The sequence below is a fragment of the Sebastes fasciatus genome, chromosome 22 (assembly GCF_043250625.1).
Source record: "Sebastes fasciatus isolate fSebFas1 chromosome 22, fSebFas1.pri, whole genome shotgun sequence".
Lineage (NCBI taxonomy): Eukaryota > Metazoa > Chordata > Actinopteri > Perciformes > Sebastidae > Sebastes > Sebastes fasciatus.
The window spans coordinates 18,318,275-18,343,452 of NC_133816.1; the positions used below are offsets into that span (position 1 = coordinate 18,318,275).

The 25,178-nt window shown below is 40.9% G+C and overlaps 1 protein-coding gene across 2 annotated transcripts; it reads left to right on the forward strand.

The window, feature by feature from the left end:
• Nucleotides 1–1,243: 1,243 nt before the first annotated feature.
• On the forward strand, nucleotides 1,244–23,948 carry chrnb1 (cholinergic receptor, nicotinic, beta 1 (muscle)). Of its 2 annotated transcripts, XR_012592476.1 has the most exons (12): nucleotides 1,244–1,456; nucleotides 4,395–4,528; nucleotides 6,966–7,010; nucleotides 7,580–7,689; nucleotides 10,702–10,810; nucleotides 11,811–11,955; nucleotides 12,941–13,126; nucleotides 14,038–14,261; nucleotides 17,715–17,890; nucleotides 22,514–22,661; nucleotides 22,906–23,634; nucleotides 23,687–23,948. XR_012592476.1 is itself a non-coding variant. In XM_074623972.1 (11 exons), exons 1-11 carry the CDS (start codon nucleotides 1,396–1,398, stop codon nucleotides 23,050–23,052), a joined length of 1,485 nt encoding a protein of 494 aa, XP_074480073.1. In that variant the 5' UTR covers nucleotides 1,244–1,395; the 3' UTR covers nucleotides 23,053–23,948. The 2 variants fall into 2 exon arrangements, 1 of the variants encoding a protein (XP_074480073.1); XM_074623972.1 differs by having other exon boundaries at nucleotides 22,906–23,948.
• Nucleotides 23,949–25,178: the final 1,230 nt, after the last annotated feature.

The following is a 25,178-nucleotide window of genomic DNA, read 5'->3' on the forward strand; positions in this document are numbered from 1 at the left end:
GACACACTACTTCAACATAACATTGCACTTTGAAGTTTGACCCTCTTGCTCATATATCTGTTGCACAGAGGATTGTGGGTCAGAATAGCCAGAAAAGCATGCTGGCTTGCATACTGAAAAAATGCAACCGGATGTAGTAGGACATCCTGGTATTTTTGGCGTACTGCATTTGATATACTGGTTGCGACACAAAAATTTCAAACTAACATGCTATTTAGTACCATGGTTACCTGACAAGGAGGCTCTCAGGAAGTGACGACATAAATTACTGTTCAGTGCCTCCGAAAAGATACATACTACACAAAAGTACGTATGTTGAATGATAGTACACATATTGGGTAGTGCATAGTATGTGATTTCGGAATGAAGCCTAATGGTTGCATCCGAAATTCAATACTAACATGCAATTTAGTATGCTAAAACAGTATGTGAGATATTTTAGTATGTCTGAAACCTTAGTATGGAACCAATAGTACACGAATTGCATACTATTTACAGTGAAACATTACAGTATGCAACGCTGGACACTACGGTGGCATAAATATCCCACAATGCAATGCTGTAGCGACGACAACGTTCATAACAGACGTAGACGGACAGCTCTGTAACATCAGTAACGTTAATAATAATATATCAATAATACATATTTTAATTAATTCAGACTTTGATTCTCACAAACTGTCGTTTTGGTCACGAGGTTGGCACGGGTTACCAAAAAGATACATACTACACAAAAGTACGTATGTTGAACGATAGTACACATATTGGGTAGTGCATAGTATGCGATTTCGGAATGAAGCCTAAATCTGGGTGGGGAATCCAATATGGGGGGTCTAGCTCACTATTTTGAGTGATGCTCGTTCATGTCTATTTAGAGCGAGCACAAGCGCGAGCCCGACGCTGACTTTCGTTGACTTAACGGCCACAGGTGTTGCTGTTAACAAGCATTTCTGATTCTTACAAACAGTCCCTTTAAACGGTCTAAATGTTCACATTCTTTATCATGTGTTTTAAAAAACAAAACTCTGAATTTCCTTTACACGGCCTTTAAGAGAGAAGACGGTGAGGAGGAAGCAGAAAAGGGTGACTTGGGGTTAAAGGGGACACCTGTCACTTGTTTAACTGGGTGAGAACAGGGCGTGGTCTTCATGTGAAGACTCACAGTGACACAACACACCCTCCTCACCCTCCTCTCCCTCCCCTAACCCTCCCCTCAAGGGTGTAATTGGAGCAGAGTTGGCAGCAGTTGGCCAGGCTCAGGCTGGCCTGACTGACAGACAACAACAGTCCAAACCAAAACTTTATACTGAGGAGCTGCAGTGAGTTGGAAAAGAAGAAGAAGAAAGAAGTTTGGATTAATCTGAGGTGCTTTTTTGTTGGTGTTGGGAGGTCACCATGAGAAGCATGGACTTGTTCCTGCTGGCATGTTGCTTCTGCAGCCTGAACACACTGGGAGGTAAGTTAACACACACTAACTGAGCTGTAACTTTAGTATTAGCCTATTACTTCTTAACATGGTCAACACTACTACACCAATATCACATGTAAAATAACCTTAAAAATAACCTTAAGTTGACTAGAAGCCTCCAGTAAACACTAGTTTACACACCACAGACACACTATGAGAATATTAAACACATTATAACAAGATTAAAAGCGTTCAGTCATAAACTAATGCCAGCATGCTCAGTGTGACATGCTAATGTTGCTAAGGTTGTGTTTCGGTTTAACAAGTGACCGTGTTAATTGGTGACTCATTGTGACGTCAGCCGTTGAAAACACAACATAGGTGTTCTCATAAAAGCCTTCAATTTTACTTTAATCAATTTTAAATACATACTTATCTGAGTTTAATCTGAGCTTTTGAGAATAAAGTCATAATATTATAAAGTATTAATTTGACGTGTTATTTTCTTTTTTTCTTATTAAGTTATGATTTTATTCTCGTAATTTTACGACTTTTTTTTCTCGTAAAGTTATGACTTTATTCTGTAAATCTTAGATGTTATTTCCCTCAATGTGGCCCTAATACTCCTAAAATGCCTAAAATGGCTCTTTTGATAGTAAAGGTTGCTGTCCCCTGATCTACGTCAAGTAAATTACTACGAGAACCATGGACACTTGTGCACTCACTTGTGTTAGGTGAAGTCATTGTGTAGGAAAACAGCAGAATCAGCTTAACAATGTCTGGATGATTGTGTAGTTGGCATTTGGCTTGTAGATCTTACCCGTTTGCAAATTGGACATCGGCCGCCAAAGATTTACATATTTTGAACTGCTGACAGATGTTCACAAACGCCAAAACACATCAGTGACTGTAACGGGCGGCAAGCTGTCAAGATCCTCCTAATTCATAAAGATAGATATAATAAACTAACTTCAGTTTTGTAATATATCGCCCCTTTGTCTCTGTCAGCTTCTCTTCATATGGGTATTTGTCTTTTGCACATACTTTATACATTTCTGGTGACAGATGATGATAGTCTACCGTAACTCCGTACACTGGTGTTGGTACGCCCCAGAATGCCCTGCGATTCCCATTCCCTATTGCAAGCATCCTTCACATGCCCGAACACCAGCCTTTAGCGTGGTTTTACCTCATCTGATCTCATTGTATTTTAATCTGGCTTATTTACCAAGTCCAGACCAAGAAAATGCTAAATTCTAGCCTTCTACATCCACCTCCCTCCCAGCCTCGCCCATCAGCCGCCACGCTTCCCCGTGCCTAGCTAATGGGGACGCCTTGCTCGGTGATCGCTGTCATTTATTCCTGTCAGGTCAGATCCTGCAGGGCCCACAGCAATGCCAAACGTGATGAATGCTGCATCGCCAGAGCTGCTGATTATAAATGTGTCTAACCTTCAAACACTGAGGAGGAAATGGGTGGAAATGAAGCCGGAGTTATGTATGAAACCGCCGTGGAGTGTAATCGTTTGGATACGTTTACAGCTTTACAGGCCTCTTGTGAGACACTTCTATAACTGCTACTTCTATAACACAGGGATTATGGTCCAAGGGGTATTTATTATATGGATTTTGACAGTTTTTATGTAGCATCATGTAGGCTACATCCACACTACTATGTTTTTGCTTTAAAACTTCATTTTAAAACGAAAGTGATCTCTGTCCAGACGAGCGTTTTAGAGCCGTTTCAGAATTAATCTCCGTCCATATTACCACGCCTGAAAACGCATATCACATGACCATTCACGTTCACTGGGCATGCGCGTTCCGGTGTAAACAGGAAGCGGCACTGGACACGGGAATTGATGCAAAGCGCTCGAATAATAGCTTTCCTCCTGCACATGTGGGCAGTAGTAGCATTTATAAAATGCAAAATTGAACTGCACAACAGCTGCTGCTGCACTGGTGGTCGGGGCTGATGTTGTTTGTTTTCTTCTGGAGAAGGTTCACGTGATGGGGGTGTGAAAACGTCATGACTGATATGACCCAATCAAGAAGCGAACGTGGTTGTCTGCGTCATCGTTTTCGAAGGTCTCCGTTTCTGTCCGTCCTGACTAAAACGCAACCCTGGAGTTTTAAAACTAAAGCGGTGTTTTCAAACGTCTCCGTTTTAGGGACTCAAAAATGCCGGAGTAGTGTGGACGTTAGGCATAAACATAGCAAAAGTCATGCGTTTTAAAACAAAAACGTATTAGTGTGGATGTAGCCTAAGAAAATACATTTGTATTGTATTGTTGTATTTGACCACTGATCGCTTTAGCACACCATTGCTCTGTTACAAAAAGTCAAACTCTGTCCAACTTTACTCTGTAACCAAGTTACTAAAATCTCTCTATAAGCCGCTGCTCCTCTCTCTCTCTCTCGCTCTCTCTCTCTCTCCCAACACTCATTTGATTTGTATCCCTGTTGCTTTGTCTTTACAGTCAATTTAAGTGGGTGGTGAGGCAGAAGATCTGTCTAGTTAGGAAGGATCGGCAGGATGCTCCATTGATTTCATTGACTTCGAGTGGCTACAACTAGTCTGGCGATCTCCTGCTGGGCGACACATCCTGACGTATTAACTAATTCTGGGAAGCATCTGCTCACCGCGCGCTATCGACTGAGCCACTGAGCTAGAGGCGTTCTCATATTTGGATGCACGACACACCTCGCCTGCCAATCAGTTAGCTTCGCCCTCACTTGTCACCAGTGTGATGGGTTTTGCACACAAAGCACCCAGAAGAAACTTAAAAGGGTTCATTTTGTGAATTTTAAGCTGTGAGAAAGACAGGTACAATATTACTATTATTGTCTGCTGATGGGTTATGAACAGCTACTAATAAATGAAGGATGCAATGGCAGCCTGATTTGGTTTATGTCTCTCCTGACTTTTAATGAAAATGACATAAGCAATGGATTCCTCATAATCATACAATCTGTCTGTCATACAGGTGCGTCTGATCCGGAGAAGGTTCTGATGAAGCAGCTCTTTATCGGCTACAACCTTAAGGTGCGGCCGGCAGCCAGCCCTGAAGAGAGGATCAGGGTCCGTGTGGGTATGGTCCTCTCCTCCTTAGTTGGACTGGTGAGAACACTTATACTTATGTATATTTACATACTCTACATGCGCAATGATTTCCATGATTTCCACCAGCTCAAAAGGCAAAAGTGCAGAAAATAAAGCCAAATTCAGTTTTGGATAACGGGAGACTTTTACATAACAGATTAGAGCTGCAGTTTTATTAACATTTTTTTCAGTTGAAATGCTGTTTTGAAGCATGTAATAGGATGATTGAACGGATGATCCACATGACAGACAGTCAGCAACTGTGACAGAAGGTACCCTATGTTTGAAATGTTAAATGTTAAACTCTAAATGTTGTTTGTTTCATTCATAAACATGCAGCTTACGGTGTTGAGGTTGGTATTCAAACTAGTTATAGACCCTTTTACAGTTTGCAAACAATGATGACGTACATAAGTTTGGCAATGGATGTACGGTGGAGTGCAATAGCTTGTCAAGCTATGCAAAGATCGCAAATGCACCTGTTACACCTGTTGCTATGAAACGACCGTGATCCTGTCGGGTTTCTGTAGACCTTGAGTCCGATGTTTGAATATCGATTCTCACAACCAGACATTTTGATGCTGGTAACAGTTTTAATTCAACGTTTAAAGCTTGCTAACTCAGCTGGGCCAAAACGCCACTTTCGTTACCAACAGGCGTAAGCATATTTTTGATGCCGTCAGCTGTAAAAGGGTCATACTGTATGTAGCTAAAGGATATTGTGGCTAATTTCATAGGCCTACTATACCCAAAAAATGCAAAAACAGAACATGCAATGTGCAGTAAGTAGGTTAGGTGATGTGACCCTTCAAAATTTTGATTTTTGAGTGGTTTCATGTGACAGTCAAGACAGTGAATCTCCTGGGTATCTCTCCCATGCTTTTCCTTCTTCTAACTTGACATTTTAAACCGTGGTTCCTCTGCCTCAAGAACAGCTTTGCCTCTGATAAATGCGTATTTAAAAATCAAACCTGACAGATGTCTCTGTAAAAGGTTTCCAGCACAGTGGTTGCTCCCCATGCTGAGGACCACTGTACTCCTATAGTCGCACATGACATTTAAACAAAATCCCCTACTGTACCTCTAAATGTAGTTTTAAATTCAAAACTGTGAATATATCTGAGAGCCATCTGGTTGTGAATTCACTGCTTGCCGGCCTGCTGAGTCAAATGGCACATGGAGTTATGCTACTGATGTGAAATACTGGATTTTTATTCACCCATGCTGGTAGATAGTGTTTTAGCAACATGCACTGACTGAGCTGTGTGTCTGTGTTACACTCAAACACACACACACCAGGTCACTTTATGTGTTCTTTAATTTCCCCCTTGGCTCTCTTCTCAGTCACCGACGCACATTTCCACATAGTGTCACATTTACATACACATCTACTAGTGAGCGTTGCTGCTTCCACCTCCACTCAAGGTCAGTCCCACTCTGGAGAGGAAGTCACATGGGCCTCGAGTCCTGGAGTGGTTCGATCTCGAAAAACTGACCCACTTGGATGCTCTCCGTCCCCGTCTGCCCAGAACTAGTCGGCTGGATAACAGCGGCGTTGTTATAAACATTCCCCCAGAGTTACAGCCAAACTGTTACAGGAATCAGTAAGTGATAGGTCAGTGATGTCTGTTTGTGTGACGGTGACGGTGAGAGAGCGAGATTGTTTAAGTCGACCTCCCCCACGACCCTCCCAGCTGTCTCCCTGACATTCCTCCCAGCGTTTTAAATAGCAGGCCCCGGCTCAGGGAAGCTCCACCTTCCTCCTGGATAGACAATCACATGCTCATACATTTATTAAATGACTGTAGTGAACACATGAAAACATCTTTACCTCTATGAGCTCTGTCCTGGAAGTGTGTGTGTCAAACCAGCAAATGACTATGAGCTGTTTTGTCTGCTGGTTTGGAGCTACTATCAACAAGTAGAGTATGTGTGTGTGAGTTTGTAGCCATAACTCTTTTGTAATGTTATAACATTAATCTAATGTAATGCAATGTGTGTCATAATCAGTGGGCAACCTCCAGTTCTGAAAAGTGAAGCCAATGTGGAAGTGCCTTAAACTTGCATTCTTTCTAATAGCCAGCAGGGGGCGACTCCACTGGTTGCAAAAAGTCTATGAGAAAATGACCCTACTTCCTACTTGATTTATTACCTCAATAAACATTGCAACCTTACAATTGCAATTCTAGTTGCCCTAAAGTAGATCTCCATGCAGTAGAACAAAATGTGTGAAATGTTTAATGTAAAAGTTTATTTGGAAAGCTGTAGGATCCTCGTTCTGCTCTTTCTGCAGTTCCCAGATGTCAAAAACAGAGGTGGTAAGTGCATAAGCTGTAGTCAGAATTGCCATAATGACTGCTTGGAAGATGCCATGTTGTGAGAGTATGAATGTGTGTGTATGATCATTAAGAGAATCACCAATATCACATACCTTTTTATATTTTTTTGTTTCCAGAATATGAAAAATGAAGAAATGAGCACAACTGTTGTCATGAATCTGGTAAGTGTGTTTGTGTGTCAGCTCCTCTCACCATACATTTACTGCAATGAATGATGTGCCAGCAGTTTGTTTGAGGGACACAAGAGCTTGTGACTAACGCAGAATTGAATAACTGCTTCACGTCATGTTGACCAACTCAACTGTGACTCCGTTTCCACTGCAAATAAGTGTATTAATGTACGACCTCCTTTGTGTACAGCTCAGTGGCAATGCACTACACAAGTAACCAAGCGAGAATACTTGGAGTAGTCCTAATAATAAAGAGTATGTGCAAAATGAAAAATTATGCAAATGGTGTTTTGTTATGCAAAGACAAATGCACAAGAGAATCAGTCTTGTGGAATCTAATTACAGCGGTGGAAAAATGAGAAATAAACTGATGAAATGACAAATTGGTTACATATGTTAATGTAAAGTTTCCCCCTTCTGTCATTTTCTGTTTCCCTCTAGTCCCTCTTGTCCCTCTTGTCCCTCTTGTCCCTCTTGTCCCTCTTGTCCCTGCGCTTTTATGTAATTCCCACGTCCCTGCACACATAAACACAAAACTCTTTTTAAACTTTTTAAAACAGGAATGGACAGATCATCGGTTGTCATGGAAACCCAAGGAGAACGATGGGATTGAGGTGATGCGTATTCCCTCCGCGAAGGTTTGGCTGCCTGACATTGTCCTCATCAATAAGTAAGCACAAGCACTGCACTCACATTGGCATGAATTAATCAGCGCCAAAGACTTGAGAGGAGAAACCAATTCGGTCACTTTTTATTTTGTCTAGGATGGTTTCTGCGTTTGGCCCTGAGGGGCAGTTAGTGTTTACCTTCACGTACATATTGATGTGCCTGCTGCTGCCCATGTGAAAGACATGTAGGATAAGATATTTTAACTGTATGACAAATGTCTTATGAGGACAAACTTGGGCAGAACTTGGTTTATGCCAAAAATAGTTCCCTTTTTGTCCTTCCAGTTAGGTCATGTGTGTCTATTTATTCAGTTGAAATACACCCACCCTGCTCGTTCCACTGCTTGTGTTGTACAACTACATGTAGCTAACCCTGCCTGTTAGTTATATAGTCCACTTTGAGCCTGCTCCTTACACCTCCACTCAAGGTCATAAGTATTTAGTGTTTTTGGTTATGAGAAGAGGTGATGTTGAAGACAAGTTAGCATTGTAAAACTGTATAAAAGCTCTCATGACCCCCATGACTAGGTCTGCCGGAGACAATCTACCAGCTAGCATGACTGGATCATAGACTGTAAGAAGTGGACGTAGTCACCGTGACGTCACCCATTGGTTTGTGGACTACGGTTTTGAAGCCTCGAGTTCAGCATTTAGGCTGTCATCATCTTTGGTTTTTGACCGTCACCATCATGGTTTCTTACTGTCGCCCTCTTGTTTTTTTGCAACCAGAAGTGTCTTTTTTAGGTGACCAAAAGTGTTTGTTAACTTTCATGAAGTGAAAACACACTTTGAAAGGGTCAAAGTTGTAAGACAAAAACACGGACAAATCCAAGACCAGACAACGTCTTGGTAGCAACCTGTCAATCACAAGGTAGCCACGCCCTAAAGCATCCCCTGCTTTATGGTCTATTTGATTCTAAATGGGACCATAATTTACTAAATGAACATCAAATGAAACCATAAACTCATGTTTACGTTCTTTTTGCAACCAGAGAAGTCGCCCCCTGCTGGCTATTAGAAAGAATGCAAGTTTAAGGCACTTCCGCATTGGCTTCACTTCTCAGACCCGGAGGTTGCCCACTGGTCTGGAGTATCTTTTAAGCAGCTCATGCAGGGCACTACGCTGCATTAACTTTACATGGTGCATTTTGCCAGACCAGGTTGCATCTCTGAAGCAGTCCAGTATAGAACCTAATGGATATAATGGAAAAACTCTATGTCACAGCATTGAATTAGAAAATGTAGATACTCAGAACAGCGAGCGTAGTCTCTTTTTCTTCTTCCCCCCCGCACACATGCACACTCTACATTAACACCGCTGTAAATATCCCCACTGCTCCATTCATCAACACTTTATAGGCAATTAAGCAGCATGGCTCCCGAAAAACGGATCCGATGGCACCGCTCAGCTACTTCAGCTCACGTGGAACCACGCACATACACACACAAATATGAACATGCACGCAAATACAAAAGCGGCGTTGTGTGTATGATCAATGCAGCACCTTCACAGGGACAGGGTTTTTAGGAGGGCCGGCTTTAAGGACACAAGCTTCTCCTCGTTAAATCATCCGAGCCATAAAAGCCGAACACTGCACCCTGACAGACGGCTAAATCTGTGTCTAATTGACTCCATGTCTTTGTTGTGCATAGCGTTATGAGCTTAACGGCCAAAACAGCTGTGTATACATCCAGCGTTAGTGCTGCTCTGAAGTGTCCTGTGAAATGTGTCGAGTTCCTCCATTTCATCCGTGCCAATTAAAATGTTTTAGCGGGGGTCCTGCAGCCAAATGCTGATGTACTCCATACCTGTGTGACTGCAATAATCACACATACGAGATATAGTTATTATATACACATATATTTACTCACTGTGACTATAGCTTCACCTTATCTTTCTTTGTAGGTAATTTATGCTTCATTTCAAAGACCAAAGAGACCGGAAGGTTGAGTCAGAGGAAGTGGGTTGACATGAAACAAAAAGGCCTGTGGCGAGATTCAAACCTGGGATGCTGCTATTGCACATGATATGTGCCGCTGAGTCAGCAGCATAAGCTGTTGATATGTGCTCTACTGTAAAATGAAGACTTTTCACTACCAGTCATATTTTTGTTTGTGTGTGTGTCTGGTCACTTCAGGAAGTTGTAATCCCCCAATTTTATTTTTTTTATTAAACCAATTATCTCTGAAGGACAGGCTATATGGAGGACGGAATCTGCCAAAATAAAAAAGAAATGAATGACTTTATAAATATATAAATATGTCATTACATGTAGCAAAATAATATGTTTTAATGTTATTAATATTAATAGTGTTTTAATTTGCTTGCTTTAATTTGGATGAAGACTAGAGTGCAGCTGGCTAGCATATAGTTGATCTATGTGCTCTGACCCCATGACACACATTGAGTGACAGCCTCTTCATTTGCATAATGAGGCAGAAATGCATAAAGAAATGTAAAATGAAATGTGTAAAGAAATGTATAAAGAAGAGAATACAGAAATAAATAAGTTTAGGGAAATAAATAAAGGGTGAAATGCAAAGGGAAAATCGTGCATAAATAAATAAATAAATAAATTCATAAATAAATATATACATTTAAAAATAAATATAAAATAAAATAAAAGCAAAGATAAATACTAAAATACAAAATAAATAACAAAATAAATAAAAAATAAATGTAAAAATTAATAAATTAATAAAAAAAAAGCATAATTACATTAGCAAATAAAAGGTAAAATAGAAGAGTAAATAAATAAGGGAACTATTACAAAGATAAATAAATAAAAATGCTAATTAAAACAGAAATATAAATTTATGTCACATTTTATCAATTAATTAATGGCTACATTTATTTTTTAATATAATTTTTGCTACATTTAATGACATTTATTTATTTATCTAGTAATTTATTTATTTATTAAAAGATGTTCCATGCGCATGTTTTTCCTAACATACAGTACAGGTATAAGAAAATAACTCTTTTTTAATTCATGTTTTACCTGTGTTTCCAGTAATGACGGGGTGTTTGATGTGGCCCTGCATGTCCATGTCCAGGCTTATAGTAATGGCAGAGTAACCTGGACTCCCCCTGCACTCTACTGCAGCTCCTGTGGGGTTAAGGTGAACATCAACACATAACACAAACTTATTGAAGACATTCGGCTTCATGCACGAATCATGCACATGCACGGATTTGATCTTAAAGGAGAGCAACGGCTATTTTTAAAACATTGATATTATTCTGGAGGCTATATAACATGATGGAAAAAAATAATGCAACTTGCTCATGCATGCGTATATTGCGAGGGCGCACCAGGAAACCACAAAGTGGCAGCGTCAACACGGTAAACAGCAACTGCCTGTCAGCGGCAATTTGAATGGAGTATAGAATTTCAACAACATTTACAATACAACTATACATGCTGTCACTTTCTGAATCTATTTTATGTTAACAATAAACACGTAGAAGACAGGGAAACTGTGTCATACCTTTCTGACTTTTCTGACTTCTGACTTTTGTTTTCCAGTAGTTATAGTTAATGCAAGTGTTGTCCAGGGCTGCACGCTGGTGCAGTGGTTATGCACTAGCCTCACAGCTAGAAATGTAGCTTATGAAATAACACAGAAGAAAAATGTTTACTACAATTATTTATTCATTTAATAACTTTAATGACTTATTAAAGATGATTAAGTCTAGCCTAACAAAATTAGAACAATATGCCATGACAGCACATGTCATTAATTAGGATTTTTCACAGTATATAAAGTAGTATGAAGCGATGCCCAACCGAATCCACAATGGCTTATTCGAGAGCGTGTCTTTAAAGATCGAGTAGATTTATTTGCTGAGAGTGACGAGTGGCTCATGAGCCGTTTTCGATTACAGAGGCAAATTGCCTGGCATCCAATTTAAGATCAAATGCAATACATCAACACACTCAGGTGGTAGACTTGGCTGTCGGCGCACGTTTTCATGAATCCCACGTAGGATTTTCTTATTTTCTTCTTATTACTTTGTGCAAGAACAAATATAAGAGAAAAATCATTCATGCATGAGACCCATTGTCCTCCTTCTGTTCTCGTGCTTTCCATTAATTTCCCTCTTTGTTTCTGTGTCTAGGTAACGTATTTCCCGTTTGATTGGCAGAACTGCACCATGCAGTTCCGCTCCTACACGTACGACGTGACAGAGATCGATGTGCAATATGCGCTGGACTCGAAGGGCAACGAGATCAAGGAGATCCAACTGGACGAGTCTTACACTGGTGAGAATTTGGTGGGCAACACATGGATGGATGGATGGAGAAGTTAAGGGCAGGGGTGAAAGTAGGCTGTTACAGTCCGGTGCTCCGTACCACTAAAAGAGGAGACAACAGCAGCATCAAATACAACCCATCACTCGGTCGGACGATCGCATTTCCACAAGAAAACACATCTGCTAACATCAAGTCAACATCCAGTTAGTTGTTTGTTTGTACACGTATTAAGATCTTTTCAGACAGAGACACTCCGCCTGCATATTCGCTTGGATCCGTGGGGTCTGACTGAGCTCCTCATGCAGACAAGCGCTCCCCGAGTAAACACCAGGCGCTATTCGTGGCAACCATGGAAACAGCATCTGTGCACCACTGAAGGCTATGTATCCCCCCTGCCGGTACAACTGTGTTGTGTATGAAGTATCCCTAATCACAGCTGGATTTGTTGACACGTAGCAATGCTGTTTCACTTTCATTAACATTGCGAGATAGGGCATTTGTGCTGCATTCAAGTGGTGTCGGAATAATCGGAAATACGAGTTCCCTACTGGTAAAATTCACGTGAATGCCCCTTTAAGTCGGAGCAACACTTTCACCATTTAAATAAATTATATGCCATACATGATGTCAAGTGTTTCTAATTTCTTTCTACACCATACAGGCATTGAATTGTGCGTTCAGGGATGCATGAAGCTGGGGGGTGGGAGGAAAACAATATCAAGTGAAGCAAGAGCTTCAATCTGCTTTCACTTCTAGTAAAGAGTATAGGATGCTTTTATGATGGGATATATTCCTTTGCATGACACAGTGAGTTACTCCTCCACTCTTTTTAATTTGCTCTCATTAGGCACTTTAGCTCCTGCTTAATATCTGAACCATAGTCACAGGAGTGTTTTTACTCGTTCGACCGTGTTTGCACCTTTGTTCGGACCCTCTTGTGGTATGCAGATTTGTTGCCGTCATCTAAATTCTTAAAGTGTGAATGTTTCCACAGAGGGCGGCGAGTGGATCATCACACACAAGCCGTGCAGGAAGAACATGAACGACGATCACTACGAGGACATGACCTTCTACCTCATCATCGAGAGGAAGCCCCTGTACTACGTCCTGAACATCATCCTCCCCTGCATCCTCATCACCATCATCGCCATCTTTAACTTCTACCTGCCTCCTGACGCAGGTACGCCAACCATGCAGAATAATACCAGTTCACCGTGAGACTAATAAAACACACAGTTTCCACTTTGATCTAGCTTTGGTTAGGATTACACAGCCTTATCGTCACTCTCTAAAAACTGCTTACACCATTTCCTAATTGTGTTTGTGTGGGCTAGTTGGATTGGGCAATCACATATTTGTCCAATTACTGTCACAAAGGGATTCCATTTCAGATTAGATAGTTGTTTCCCAGAGAGCACTGCTGACTCAATAACATCTAAAATGAAATAGTAAAAACAGCCCCACAACTACTGAGCGTGATCAGCTTAGGACTGTACTTTGTTCACAACACTTTCATGGTTCAAACAAAAAATATATTGATTAGCAGCAAACATTTTGTTCACAGATTACCACTTTAATATCCTTGACTTGTCTCTGTGTCAGGGCCGCTGTAATTGCCAGAGATCACCTGTCAACCAAAACTCTGACATGTTGAACTTTGTGGTGATGCAGTGCGATGAAGTGTGTGAGGGGAAAAGCCTCTGCTTTGACACTCACTCACCGTGGGAGCATGCACTGCCCTAATGCACATCAATTTCCCATTACCTACCAATTCTAACCAATCTGTGGTACACACAGTTTGTAAGTGACCACTGAATACACCTGGGAGGCCCTGCTCTATTGGTCAATCAGCTCCACTTAGAATGGGAGATGAATCTTCTATTAGAGTCATTACTGGTGAATTACAGGGACCAGCTGCTGCTAAAACAGTAGATCAGCTGAAGGAGGAACAAAATCTAGTGATGAGATGCAACACAGACTTAAAGGAGCACAATAGTAAAATCAGAGTGAAAACAATTACAGCCATTGGTGGTGACCTGCATGGGACCGCAGTGTAAGATCCTTTCCACATTTATTTTTTCGCCCTACCAGGAGAGAAGATGGGTCTGTCGATCAACGTGTTGCTCACCCTCACCGTGTTCCTGCTGCTGCTGGCTGATAAGATCCCAGAGACGTCACTGGGCGTCCCCATCATCGTCAACTACATCATGTTCACCATGATCCTGGTCACGTTCTCTGTCATCCTCAGCGTGGTCGTCCTGAACCTGCACCACCGCTCACCCAGCACCCACTGTATGCCCATGTGGGTCCGTAAGGTGAGGTCCCCCGATTTTGGGTACACAACAACCTCCTCATTCCCGGGGGGGGACCCTGTTTTAATTAGTTATTTTTAGAAAGAAATAATTATTTCTTTCTAAACATCCCTCATGTTTGTAAGCAACGCCTCCATCACTGTAATAAATGGTGGCCTTTATTAATTAATGTAATGTTAATTTTTATGGTAATTTGCAGATGTAGGCAATAGTAGTTTGGGTCCAGGCAGACTATTGTATTAAGTCGACACAGTCCTCAACAACCTGAATGTCATGTTATACCATTAACCTCCATCAGTGGCTGTTGCCCTCACTGTACATTACGTGAAGCTAATTACAGGCCCGAGCAGCAGCTCTATACTTTGCAACCAAGTTCTGTCACGCTTTCAGGGAACGCTCACCTCCGAAAGGCTTCTACTCAGGTGATTTTGCATGGTCTAATGGAGCTAAATTGCTTGGTACTGGATTGATGGGAGAAAAGAACATTATAGGTTCTGCTTCTTTTCACTCCCACACTCTTCTGACGATCAGTGTCATGAAATGTGGAAAGGAGAGATTTGTGCACACAGAACAGACATTTTATGGATGTTCAGGTGTGTGTTTATCTTGTTCTTGACTCCAGAACTCAGAACGCAAAAAGGCAAGAACAAGCAACAAGTAATAGAGAGCATGCACACTTTAATGTATACTGTTTGCAGCACACCCACGGTATACGGTTTATGTATATCCACTTCCTCCTCGGTAACTTACCACCCATTTACCTGTTGTAAACCCACCTCATCAACAACCACTACACCAATGAGCAAACAGTCATAAATGAGCACAGAAAATATCAGGCTGATGGGTCCAGTAGTACACAAGATTAGCCTCGGACAGACAGACACACACACACATCACATTATCTCCCCCCAGGCTTAGATGAGATGAGGGAGATGGCTTAGATAATAATTATCTCATTTTAAGTCAATATAAATCATCACTGTCAAAATGGCATTTATCCATACTACTAATGCAATAATTATAATCTGAAATATGATAGAAACATTGACTTTTTCTTCTCTTAGCATTCTTTTATTACACTTATTACGCTTTAATGGCACCACCTTCAAGCTGGCCCTGCCATTTTTCAAACGAATCTTCACATCGAAGCCAATCAGCTTATAATAGGAAGGGGAAAAAATCATTACATTTTGAGATACATTTGAGTCTTCAATTTTTTGCCAAAAAATCGGATACATGTTGAAAGAAAAAGTTGTGCTGTGATAATTTTTCATGCACCATTCTTCACCTCACAGCCCTTACAGAGGGAACAGCAGGAAGCCAGAGAGATTGATGTCCCCCCGGCAAATCTAGTGTCAGGAAATATACTGGTGTCAATAACATCTGCCCTCTCCAGCTGTAGAATAATAATAATAATGGATTTAATTTATATAGCACACTTTAAAATACAGCAAAATCACAAGGTGCTTCACAACAATCACAATACAACGTTAAGACAATTTACACAAGAAACATGCGATTAAAAGCGTCAAAATAGAATAAAATTATATAGATATAAGTTTAAAGCAACTAAAAATACTATAAAATTCTAGTAATTATAAAACCCTAGGGGAAATCTAAAAGGAACAGGTGAGTGAGAATCACTGTAAAGGACAAATTCAAGTGACTGTCCCCGTTTTGTAATTGTTTGTACTTCAAAAATTGATCAATATTGTACAAGAAAACAACACGTGTAATAGACTCTCCTCACAGGTGCAGTGAAGGTGCCTGTAGTGGGGTTGTAGGTATTGCCAATGTTGGTGTAGACGCATTTGAAAATGATCTTTGTGAGTGTGTGTAAAGCAACAGAAAAGGCCACTTTGGGGACACCAGCATTCAGTCTCTGGACAGACGTTATCTCTGCTGTTTTTTCCTCCTTCTCCATCTTGACGGTTGCCTTCAGCATCTCATTTTTCTTTCACCAGTCGCTCAACTCAGATAGCCGTGGCACCCAGGGCTGAATTCTCCTCTCGCCTCAGGTCACCCACGAGGGTCCTCTTAGTGTCAAGTGTAGCCTTGGTGTCTTTCAGCTCCTCCTCTCAGCATTTTCAGCTAGGCCTCGACGTCGCTTTGGACGCTCTCTGCTGCTGTGATCATGTCTGCCAGAGTCCCACACAAACAGAGCAGCAGCACTATCTTACAGCAGCCGTCGTCGTGATATAAGGTCTTTGTAGATGAAGCGGAGCTCTCCAGAGTGCAGTTTTCTCTCTTATAGTCACGGCTCATGATGTGCCAACTATACTCCTGCGACCCTGCGTTCTCATATGGGGACTTTTCTTTTTGTTTTTACTGCACCTTATACTGTACTTCATTCTGCTTAACTTCCGTCAGCAGCGCGTGGAAGCTATCTCGCTGAACTGCTGCGTGTCTCATGCGTGCGGTGTCCGCACTGGCAGCGTTTCTGTTTTAGCTGCTCTGTTGCTGTGATCATGTCACTATGTGTGACTCACTGCTCTGCTGTCCCACACAGAGAAACCAGTCTATGGGAAACATGACAGGTGTTGCAGTATACTGGGAAATGGGAGGATGGAAAGAGAGGTCACATAAGAACATGTTTGATTCTGAATGAAGGCTAAGTCACCCTTTTTTCTTTGAAACTACAATACAAGTCAAGCTGCTTCACCTCACGTTTTCCATCGTAGCTACAGTACAGAATGATATTCGCCAGCGGGCAGTTATTGACATCCAATCCGTCAATACAGGCAAGCCAAGAGTTATTTCAAAAGAAGGATATCCAAGCACTTCAGAGTACAGATAAAAGAGCCATTAACAGAGGCAAACAGCATTTATGATATTGATCAAAACTGACATTTGACCAAGTGGTTTGCTGTTTTTATCTTAAACATTTATCTCTATTTAAATGACACCCATCTGGGAGCTGCCCAGTACAACTGTAGGTCTTTAGCTCCACTGGAGTATCTCAGAGTTTCTGTTCTTTGCTCAAGGACACCTTGAGAGGAGACGTTGAGGAATTGGAAAGCATTACCCATTTGGTTTCCCCACCCACATCATTCAGCAGCAACTGTTCTCAAAGGTTATCTCACTGCTAAATTCAACATTTTGACTCATTTCTCAGCCTTAATAGGCAAATACAGAGCAAGTGCAATACAGCTGTCCCATAAATCACCAAACAGGAATCCAAACAAATGGATTTTTATTACCAGGGAAGACGATGGATTTTTGGAGGTGTGGGGGAGCCAACAAGCTATTGACTGAAAGGAAAGTGGAAAGTACAGTTGAATAACCTTCTGTTTCCCAATGTGGGTTTTGAGTCAAAGAAATATACCTGAATGGGTATTTTTTACATTTGTGATTTCCAGTTTTAACCTCACATCGAAGTAGATGCGTAAAGAAACTGATTTTACCGTAAGTTGTTGAGGTAACTCTACTGCTTTTTCATCTTTTCTTTTCCGCTAGATCTTCATCCACATGCTGCCTCCTTACCTGGGCATGCTGCGGCCAAAAGTAGAGACCCCTCTGTCCCTGGAGATCATGCCCCGCCAGGAGAAAAAGATAATCACCATCAGCAAGGTGGCTGATGAATACTTCATCCGCAAGCCCGACTCCTCCATCCTGTTCCCCAAGCCCAACAGGTGAGACCAAGACAGCGATCGTTCATGTGATTACACTTAGATATGCATTTTGTGCTCATGTCTCATGGTGTGGAAAGAAGCAAGTGGGCACGATTAGATGCATCTTTGCCCAGGGTAGGGCAAACGTTAGCTGGTGAATATCTTTAACAGTAGAAGTGATTAAAAGCACATTAAGAGTGATAGCTCTATGAAATGAAATTCAATAGTTTAGTATTCATGGTCTGTTTAGGAGGTTATCTTTGAAGTCAGCTGGCCAGCAAAGCTTTGCTCAAACACACTTAAAAATCACTGTCGCATGTCGTTTTTTTTATATTCTTGCAGTAAAAACTGCACTTACTGCAAAAAAGTTAGCTCTTCATTTTCTGACCTTTTGGTTTAAAGCTGTGAGAGGTGTTTGCACCCAGACAGTGGTGCATTTAGATTCAAACTGTGGATGTATTATGCATAAACAGTAGCACAAAACAAAGCTATTTGTCTTAAGGTGGAACAGCCTTTAAAAAGACATATAGACATTAGAACCCTCCAATGAAACTCAGACTGATGAGTGTTTCGCCTGAAGCTGTTGAGCTATGGGAGCTGGATTTGGGCCAATGTTTGCACACAAGTCACAAGGTCAAGCGGCTTTTGGAGTCTGATATAATATTTTTATGAATAAGGGCCCACCAAAGCGTTTTTTTCCAGCTGAAAACGCTCAGCTGGGAGCACTTTAGAGCGCTTTGGAGGCGCAGTGTTTTTACAGCTGTGATGCTTTGGTTGCGTCTGGTTGCTATGATACGAAATATCCGCGGAAATAAACATGTTGTCCTGCAACTACTTGAAATGATGCCCCTCCCTTTCAGATGCGTTCCGAAAATGGACTCTGAGATACTTCGTCCCGTGCGTTTTTACCGTGTTGTTTCATGCAGGCTGTACAAACGTGGACAACCCAGTGAAAAATATTACGTCATTACCGTGGTTGGAATCGGAAAAAAAAAAAAAAAAGAAGGAAAACAGGTGAATGCTGTGTCACTTTAAATGTCTCTGCTGGTCGAATAATCTGTTTTGCTTAGGAAGGTTAACAGAGTGAAATGACCAGGAAGTGTCTGCCATGATAAGAGCTGCTCCAATTCTCTAAATGCTAAGGAAAGGTGCTTCAATGCTCCCTTATCTCCTTTAGTATTTGGGTAACTGGACCATCTTTTACGAAAGGAAAGGAGATAATGCCGTCCCCAAATTCCTTGCAGCGGCAGCATTTAAAGCGACGCACCATTCACCTATATTGCTTTTTCTTTATTTCAATTCCAACCTTGGAAATTAAGTACGATTTTTCACCAGGTTGTCAATGTTTGTATAGCCTGCATGAAACAACACGGTAAGAACGCACAAGGCAAAGTATTTGTTTTTGTAGTCCATCTTCAGAGCATTGTAGTTTCACCACAGCAGACCCACGTTAATAACATCCACCGTAGCATAATCTGCAAATCTGTTCTAAAGTCCTTACGAATTCTCCTTCACAACTTTCGTTGACCTCATGACGTTTTCCATCGAGGTCAAGGAAAAGAGATCATTTTGTTGACTATTGATCCGCAGCCCGAGTCTCTATACCTTGTCCACAGAAAATGACTGACCTTGCTCAGGTGAATTTGGTAGAAAGAGAAACCGTACATCCTGAGAATCATCTACGATGTGACATCCTTAACTATTCAGCCTCCCTGCTGCTCTATTAATACCAAAAACCTTCCTCGCAGTCTGTAGCTGTCACTCCCTCTCTATCCTTCATCTCCTGTGAGAAGTGAAATATGTCTAGAAGGAAAGACTGGAGAGGCGGCAGAGAAATCGTTGCTAAAATAATAATGACCCGCACAAATCGACTCTGACACATTAGAGCGGGACGCTGCGTGTCTAGGTGAAAGAACTGGTGGCGGAAGAAGAAGAAGAAGAAGGAGGGGGGGGGCTCTATTAGCCAATTTGATGAGACAGCAGTATCTCTCTTGAGCCCACAGTACGCACACATTCACACACACCTTCTTAATTGGGTTTAGTGCATGTCTTGGCACCAGACGCAGCCAGTTTTAGTTGAATTAGTCTCCTGAATAGTCATTTACTTCTCGCTGATGAAGTGCTACTTGGAGCCACGCAGGAGAAAAAGGGAGGAGGGGTGAAAAGGCCAACTTGTCTCTCTCTCTCTACCTCCCTCTCTTATCTCTCTCTCTCTCTCTCTATCTGATGAGGCTCCACCTCTCTGAGGTCGCAGCCTCTTCACCTGCCACACTCACAGGAGCAGTAGCGAAGGCAGCACTGCATTGTAAACCCCCCCAAATTTGCTGTGCTGAATACCAAGCAGCTCTATACGCTGCCCTGACTGTCAGGTTACACTCCTTTTTTAAATGGTTTCCAGTTAAAGACACAGTGCCACACTGTCCTCTGGTGGTGAGCTGCCTGGCCTGCAATTCATTTTATCTAATTGTTTTTTTAGCAGGATCTAAAAAACGTAAGGTGTTTAATATTTTAGGTGTTTCATAAAAAAGCAGGTGTTTGAAAAAGGCAGCTGTTCTGCCAGGAAATAATTTTAATTTGTCAGATTGTAATGTGTTTGGACAAGGTGGTGGCAAGGACCAAGAGTAGATGAGTTTAAGGGACTTTGTTAAAGGGAAATACTGCTCAAAATTGAAGAATAATACATTATCTCTGGTTTAATATATTACTTTTACAAACAATATCAGCAGGTACACACTTTGGAAGCAATGCCTCATAGCTGAATGTGTGTTTTTTTGTTGTTATGACATTTCATTTTGACAGTTACAGTATAGAGAGAGACGGGAAACATGGGGAGAGAGAAGTCAGAAAATGATGGCCCAAACTACAAATATTATACGTAATAATCCAGAATCATCCTTTAGTTTCACAGACAATGTCATTTTCTCAACCAGGCATTTTAGCTGTGACGTCCTGCAGAGAGAGTCGTGCTGTATCACTACTTAAAGTTATAGGAGTATTATAGCTCTGCGTCTGACGCTCTACTGGAAGCAACCAATGGAAATCCGAGTGTCATTGGGCAAGGACACTCTGTACGATTATTATGTGGAAATTCAGTAGGGAAAATCAGAGCAGTAAAAGGTTAATGAGTAATGCTTTGAGTTTCTTCAACAGCTGTGTGTTAAAGTGAGACTGCGTAGATTTTGAAAGAGGTAATAACACGTCCGTCCTCTAGCAAATGAGAAGTTGAATTTAGTTAGCTGATTGCAATAAAGAATGAAAACAACTTGGACCTGTCATGTGAAAAGTTGTCAGTGACAGCAGAGTTAAGAGAGTTTATACAAAGACACCCACAGCAACCGCTGGCACACCATCGCAGCTGACGGCTGGTAACTGAGGGCAACAAGTAAACACAGAAACATGCACATACACACACACACACATTCGCACACGGAGGGTTTCTGAGCCAGAGCAGCCCAGTCAGCAGATGCAGAGCGGTGACACCCACACTGGCAGAGTGAGCCCGGGGAGCTCCTCTGACCTTCTCTTTACTCCTCTCTGAATGACAACCTCATAAACGCTTTACTATTTAACAGCTTTTTAATTAGTCTGGACCGACATCTGCTCATGCGTTGCTACATTCTGCAAGCTTCTGTGCGTTTGTTCAGTTTGGATGTCGACACTTATGGAGGACGGAACCTGCTATAATAATCGAAAATAAATGAATAAATAAATGACTTAATAAATTAATAAATATGTCATTAAATGTAGCAAAAATAATATTAAAAATAATTGTAGACATTAATTTGTTGACATAGATTGATATTTCTGTTTTAATTTGCTTCTTTATTTATTTATCTTTGTATTAATTCTCTTATTTATTTACTCTTCTGTTTAATTTTCCCTTTTATTTATTAATGTAATTATTTTTTGTATTTTTTATTTATTATAGATTTTATATAGATTTTTTAAATTTGTATTATATATTTATGCTTTTATTTATTTATTTATGCATATCCCCAAACTTATTTATTAATGTATGCTTTTCTTTATACATATTCTGTGCATGCACTCTGACCCTTATGCTCTGACCCCATGATACCTGTTGAATGACAGCACCCTCATTTGCATAATGAGGCAGAAATGCATAAAAAAATGTAAAAAGAACTATGTAAAGAAATGTATAAAGAAGAAAATACAGAAATGAATAAGTTTGGGGAAATAAATAAGGCATAAATGTGCATAAATAAATGAAGAACTAAATCCATAAACACATAAATAAATACATATATTTAAAAATAAATAAAACAAATGTAAAAATAAATATAAATGTTTAAAAATTAATCAAAATAAATAGATAAATGGAAAATTCAACAGAAGAGGGAATTGATACAAAGATAAATAGAAAAATAAAGAAGCAAATTAAAACAGAAATATTAATTTATGTCAAATTTAATAAATTAATTAATGGCTACATTTGTTTTTTAATTTTTTTTGCCACATTTAATGACATATTTATTTACTCAATTTTTTTTCCCGTCCTCAGTAGACACTATATGTGCACCTACACCATTTCTCCTTAATCAGAGACTTATTTGTGATATCAAATATTGTGCATTATGGATATTTTCGTGTGACATTAATGTTTTTGTGTGTCTTGTCATTTAGGTATCAGCCAGAGGGTATGTGTACAGATATGAGAAAGTTCATTGACGGGCCCAGTAGCTACCTCACGCTACCTGACGAGCTCAAGTCTGCCATAGAGGCCATCACATACATCGCTGGGGCCCTGCAGGCTGAGAAGGACTACGAAGCTGTGAGTTTGCTGTAATTCTCCTCCATCTTTATTTTCCCTTTTCCATCTTGGATCTTGTAAAAGCCATAACTTGGTTTCTGAACTCTGCCCTGTTTTCTTTTCATCCCTTCTGTCTGTCTTTTCCCATCCTCCCACCACCACTCCTTCCTTCTATCCACTCATTCACTTCCCATCTTCTCCTTCTTCCTCCTCCCATTCTGTTTTATATGTCCTCCCTTTCATCCACCCATCCGTCCTCGTCCAGCTGAGGGAGGACTGGCAGTACGTGGCCATGGTGGTGGACCGCATGTTCCTCTGGATCTTTGTCGTCTTCACCACTGTGGGCACCTTGGCCATCTTCGCCGATGCCAGCTTTAACCACACACCCACCGACCCCTTCAAAGCCCCCTGAAGCAGCGGGACATTTGGTCTTCTTGAGCTATACCCATCCTGATTTACCACCATTTACCAGAAGAAAAATCACTGTATTAAACTGCCAAATGATTCTCTGGGTTTAGTTCACCATCAGCCAACGATTTAGAAACTCTTATATATGTACGCCAGGCAAGAAACTTGTCCACCGCACCTCACGTGTTTTCTGCTGTCATCTGCCATCAAGCAACCCCAAATGACCTCAAGATGTTCATTAGTCTTTAGTGTAGACAGTGTCAAATGTTGAAATACATCTTGACATGATATTCCATATCGTCACAAACTATAATTTCTAATACAACACTGTCATTTTTGGCCATATGGAAGGCAAAAACGGGTCAAGTTCTTGACCCTTACCACTGCCTCAAGACCAAAGTTTACAAAATTTGACGAACCAGGTCAGTTGTTGGACATAAAGCATGAACAGAAGGGCTTGTATCTTTATTCTACCTACCCTTAAACTATGTTAACACTACAAGGGACAAAAGCAACAAAACAGCCAGCGTGGCCAGCTACATTGTCGCCAAGTCTCCATTGAAGTGTTGCTCAAGCGCTCGTTGACGTAGTTATCTCATTAAATAGCACTGGGAAGTGGCTATGGGCATGTTTTTTAGACGGAACAGAAAAAAGTGAAACAGAAACATATGACTGGTCGACTCTTCATCGCATTCTGAAAAGTGAAGCCAATGCTGAAGTGCCTTAAACTTGCATTCTTTCTAACAGCCAGCAGGGGGCGACTCCTCTGGTTGCAAAAAGAAGTCTGATTGTATAGAAGTCTATGAGAAAATGAGTCTACTTCTCACTTGATTTATTACCTCAGTAAACATTGTAAACATGAGTTTATGGTCTCAATCACTAGTTTCGAGTCTTCTTCAATACAGCATGATGTTCATTTAGTAAATTATGGTTCCATTTAGAGTCAAATAGACCATATAGATAGATAGACAGGTCGCGTTGTCCGGTCTGGGAGTTGTCCGTGTTTTCATCTTACAACTTTAACCCTTTCACAGTGTGTTTTCAGTTCATGAAAGTCAATTTTACTTATTTTGCTCCACTTTCTTGTGTCAGTTCTGGTTCCAAAGAACCAAGCTGGCGACAGCCAAAACGCCAAACTCAAGGCTTCAAAACCGTAGTCCACAAACCACGGTGACTACATTCTCTTCTTATATACAGTATAATTTGCAAGTGAATGTAAATGAATGAACATCTTGAGGTTTCTCAGCTAAATGAGCAACAGTGCTCAAGAACTTCTCAGCCGCAGTATTGTTGCCTTAATCACATGGACATGTCTTGCTGCCAAGAAATACAGTATTTGGACATATCTCTTGATATAGATCATCTATTAAACTAAACCAAAATGCATTACGTTTGCAAGGGCATTGAGGATTGCATGAAATATACCAACCAAGCCAATGTTAGCGTACCGGACATGTGTATAAATACATAATTCTAAGGTACTTGTGTGTTTTTTAGTGTACTAGCTACAGTAGGAATCTAGGCCCGAGTGTGGCTCCAGACTTGGCTATTCATATGTGGTGTTCACACATAAACACCAAGACAAACCAGATGCTATAATGAGCATGGTGTATGCCTTTCATTTCCCTGTGTTAGAATGTGCTGGAGTGTGGCACATGTTTTGTGGATATTCCTGCAACCATGGTAATCCTCTTTGTATTTTCGGCGCTAGTGTATGTGTGCCTTTGCATGGAGGCTATTCTTATGTCGGAGTGCGGAGCGGCGTGCCAACTCAATTCACCAGCTGCACCAATAGCCTGTGGAATTCCCATTATTTACTGTAGGAGACCTGTGCATCTCGATGTCTCGCTGTCTTGCACACATACACACTATGGCGAGCCGTTTTAACATTTAATAGCTAAGCTTGACTATCCGGAATTGACATTAGAGATATTGCATTTTGATTAGTTGTAATAGTCAAAACGACAGTTAGAGATATCTGTAATTCAGTTTTGACTATCCAGAATAACAGTTACAGATATCTCAAACGTCATTATGACGAGTCAGAAGGCTTCCCATTGGATATTGGCCCAGCAAAACATCTGAACAGTGTTAGCAGAAGCTTTTGCTAACTTGGATAGTTCGGTAAAC

What these genes read in the sequence shown, in the direction of transcription:
- chrnb1 (XM_074623972.1), top strand. Translation starts at nt 1,396, where the DNA reads ATGAGAAGCATGGACTTGTTCCTGCTGGCATGTTGCTTCTGCAGCCTG. An exon ending in GACATTGTCCTCATCAATAA is followed by an intron (nt 7,690 to 10,701) that starts GTAAGCACAAGC and finishes CTGTGTTTCCAG; the next exon opens with TAATGACGGGGTGTTTGATG. An exon ending in GCAGCTCCTGTGGGGTTAAG is followed by an intron (nt 10,811 to 11,810) that starts GTGAACATCAAC and finishes TTCTGTGTCTAG; the next exon opens with GTAACGTATTTCCCGTTTGA.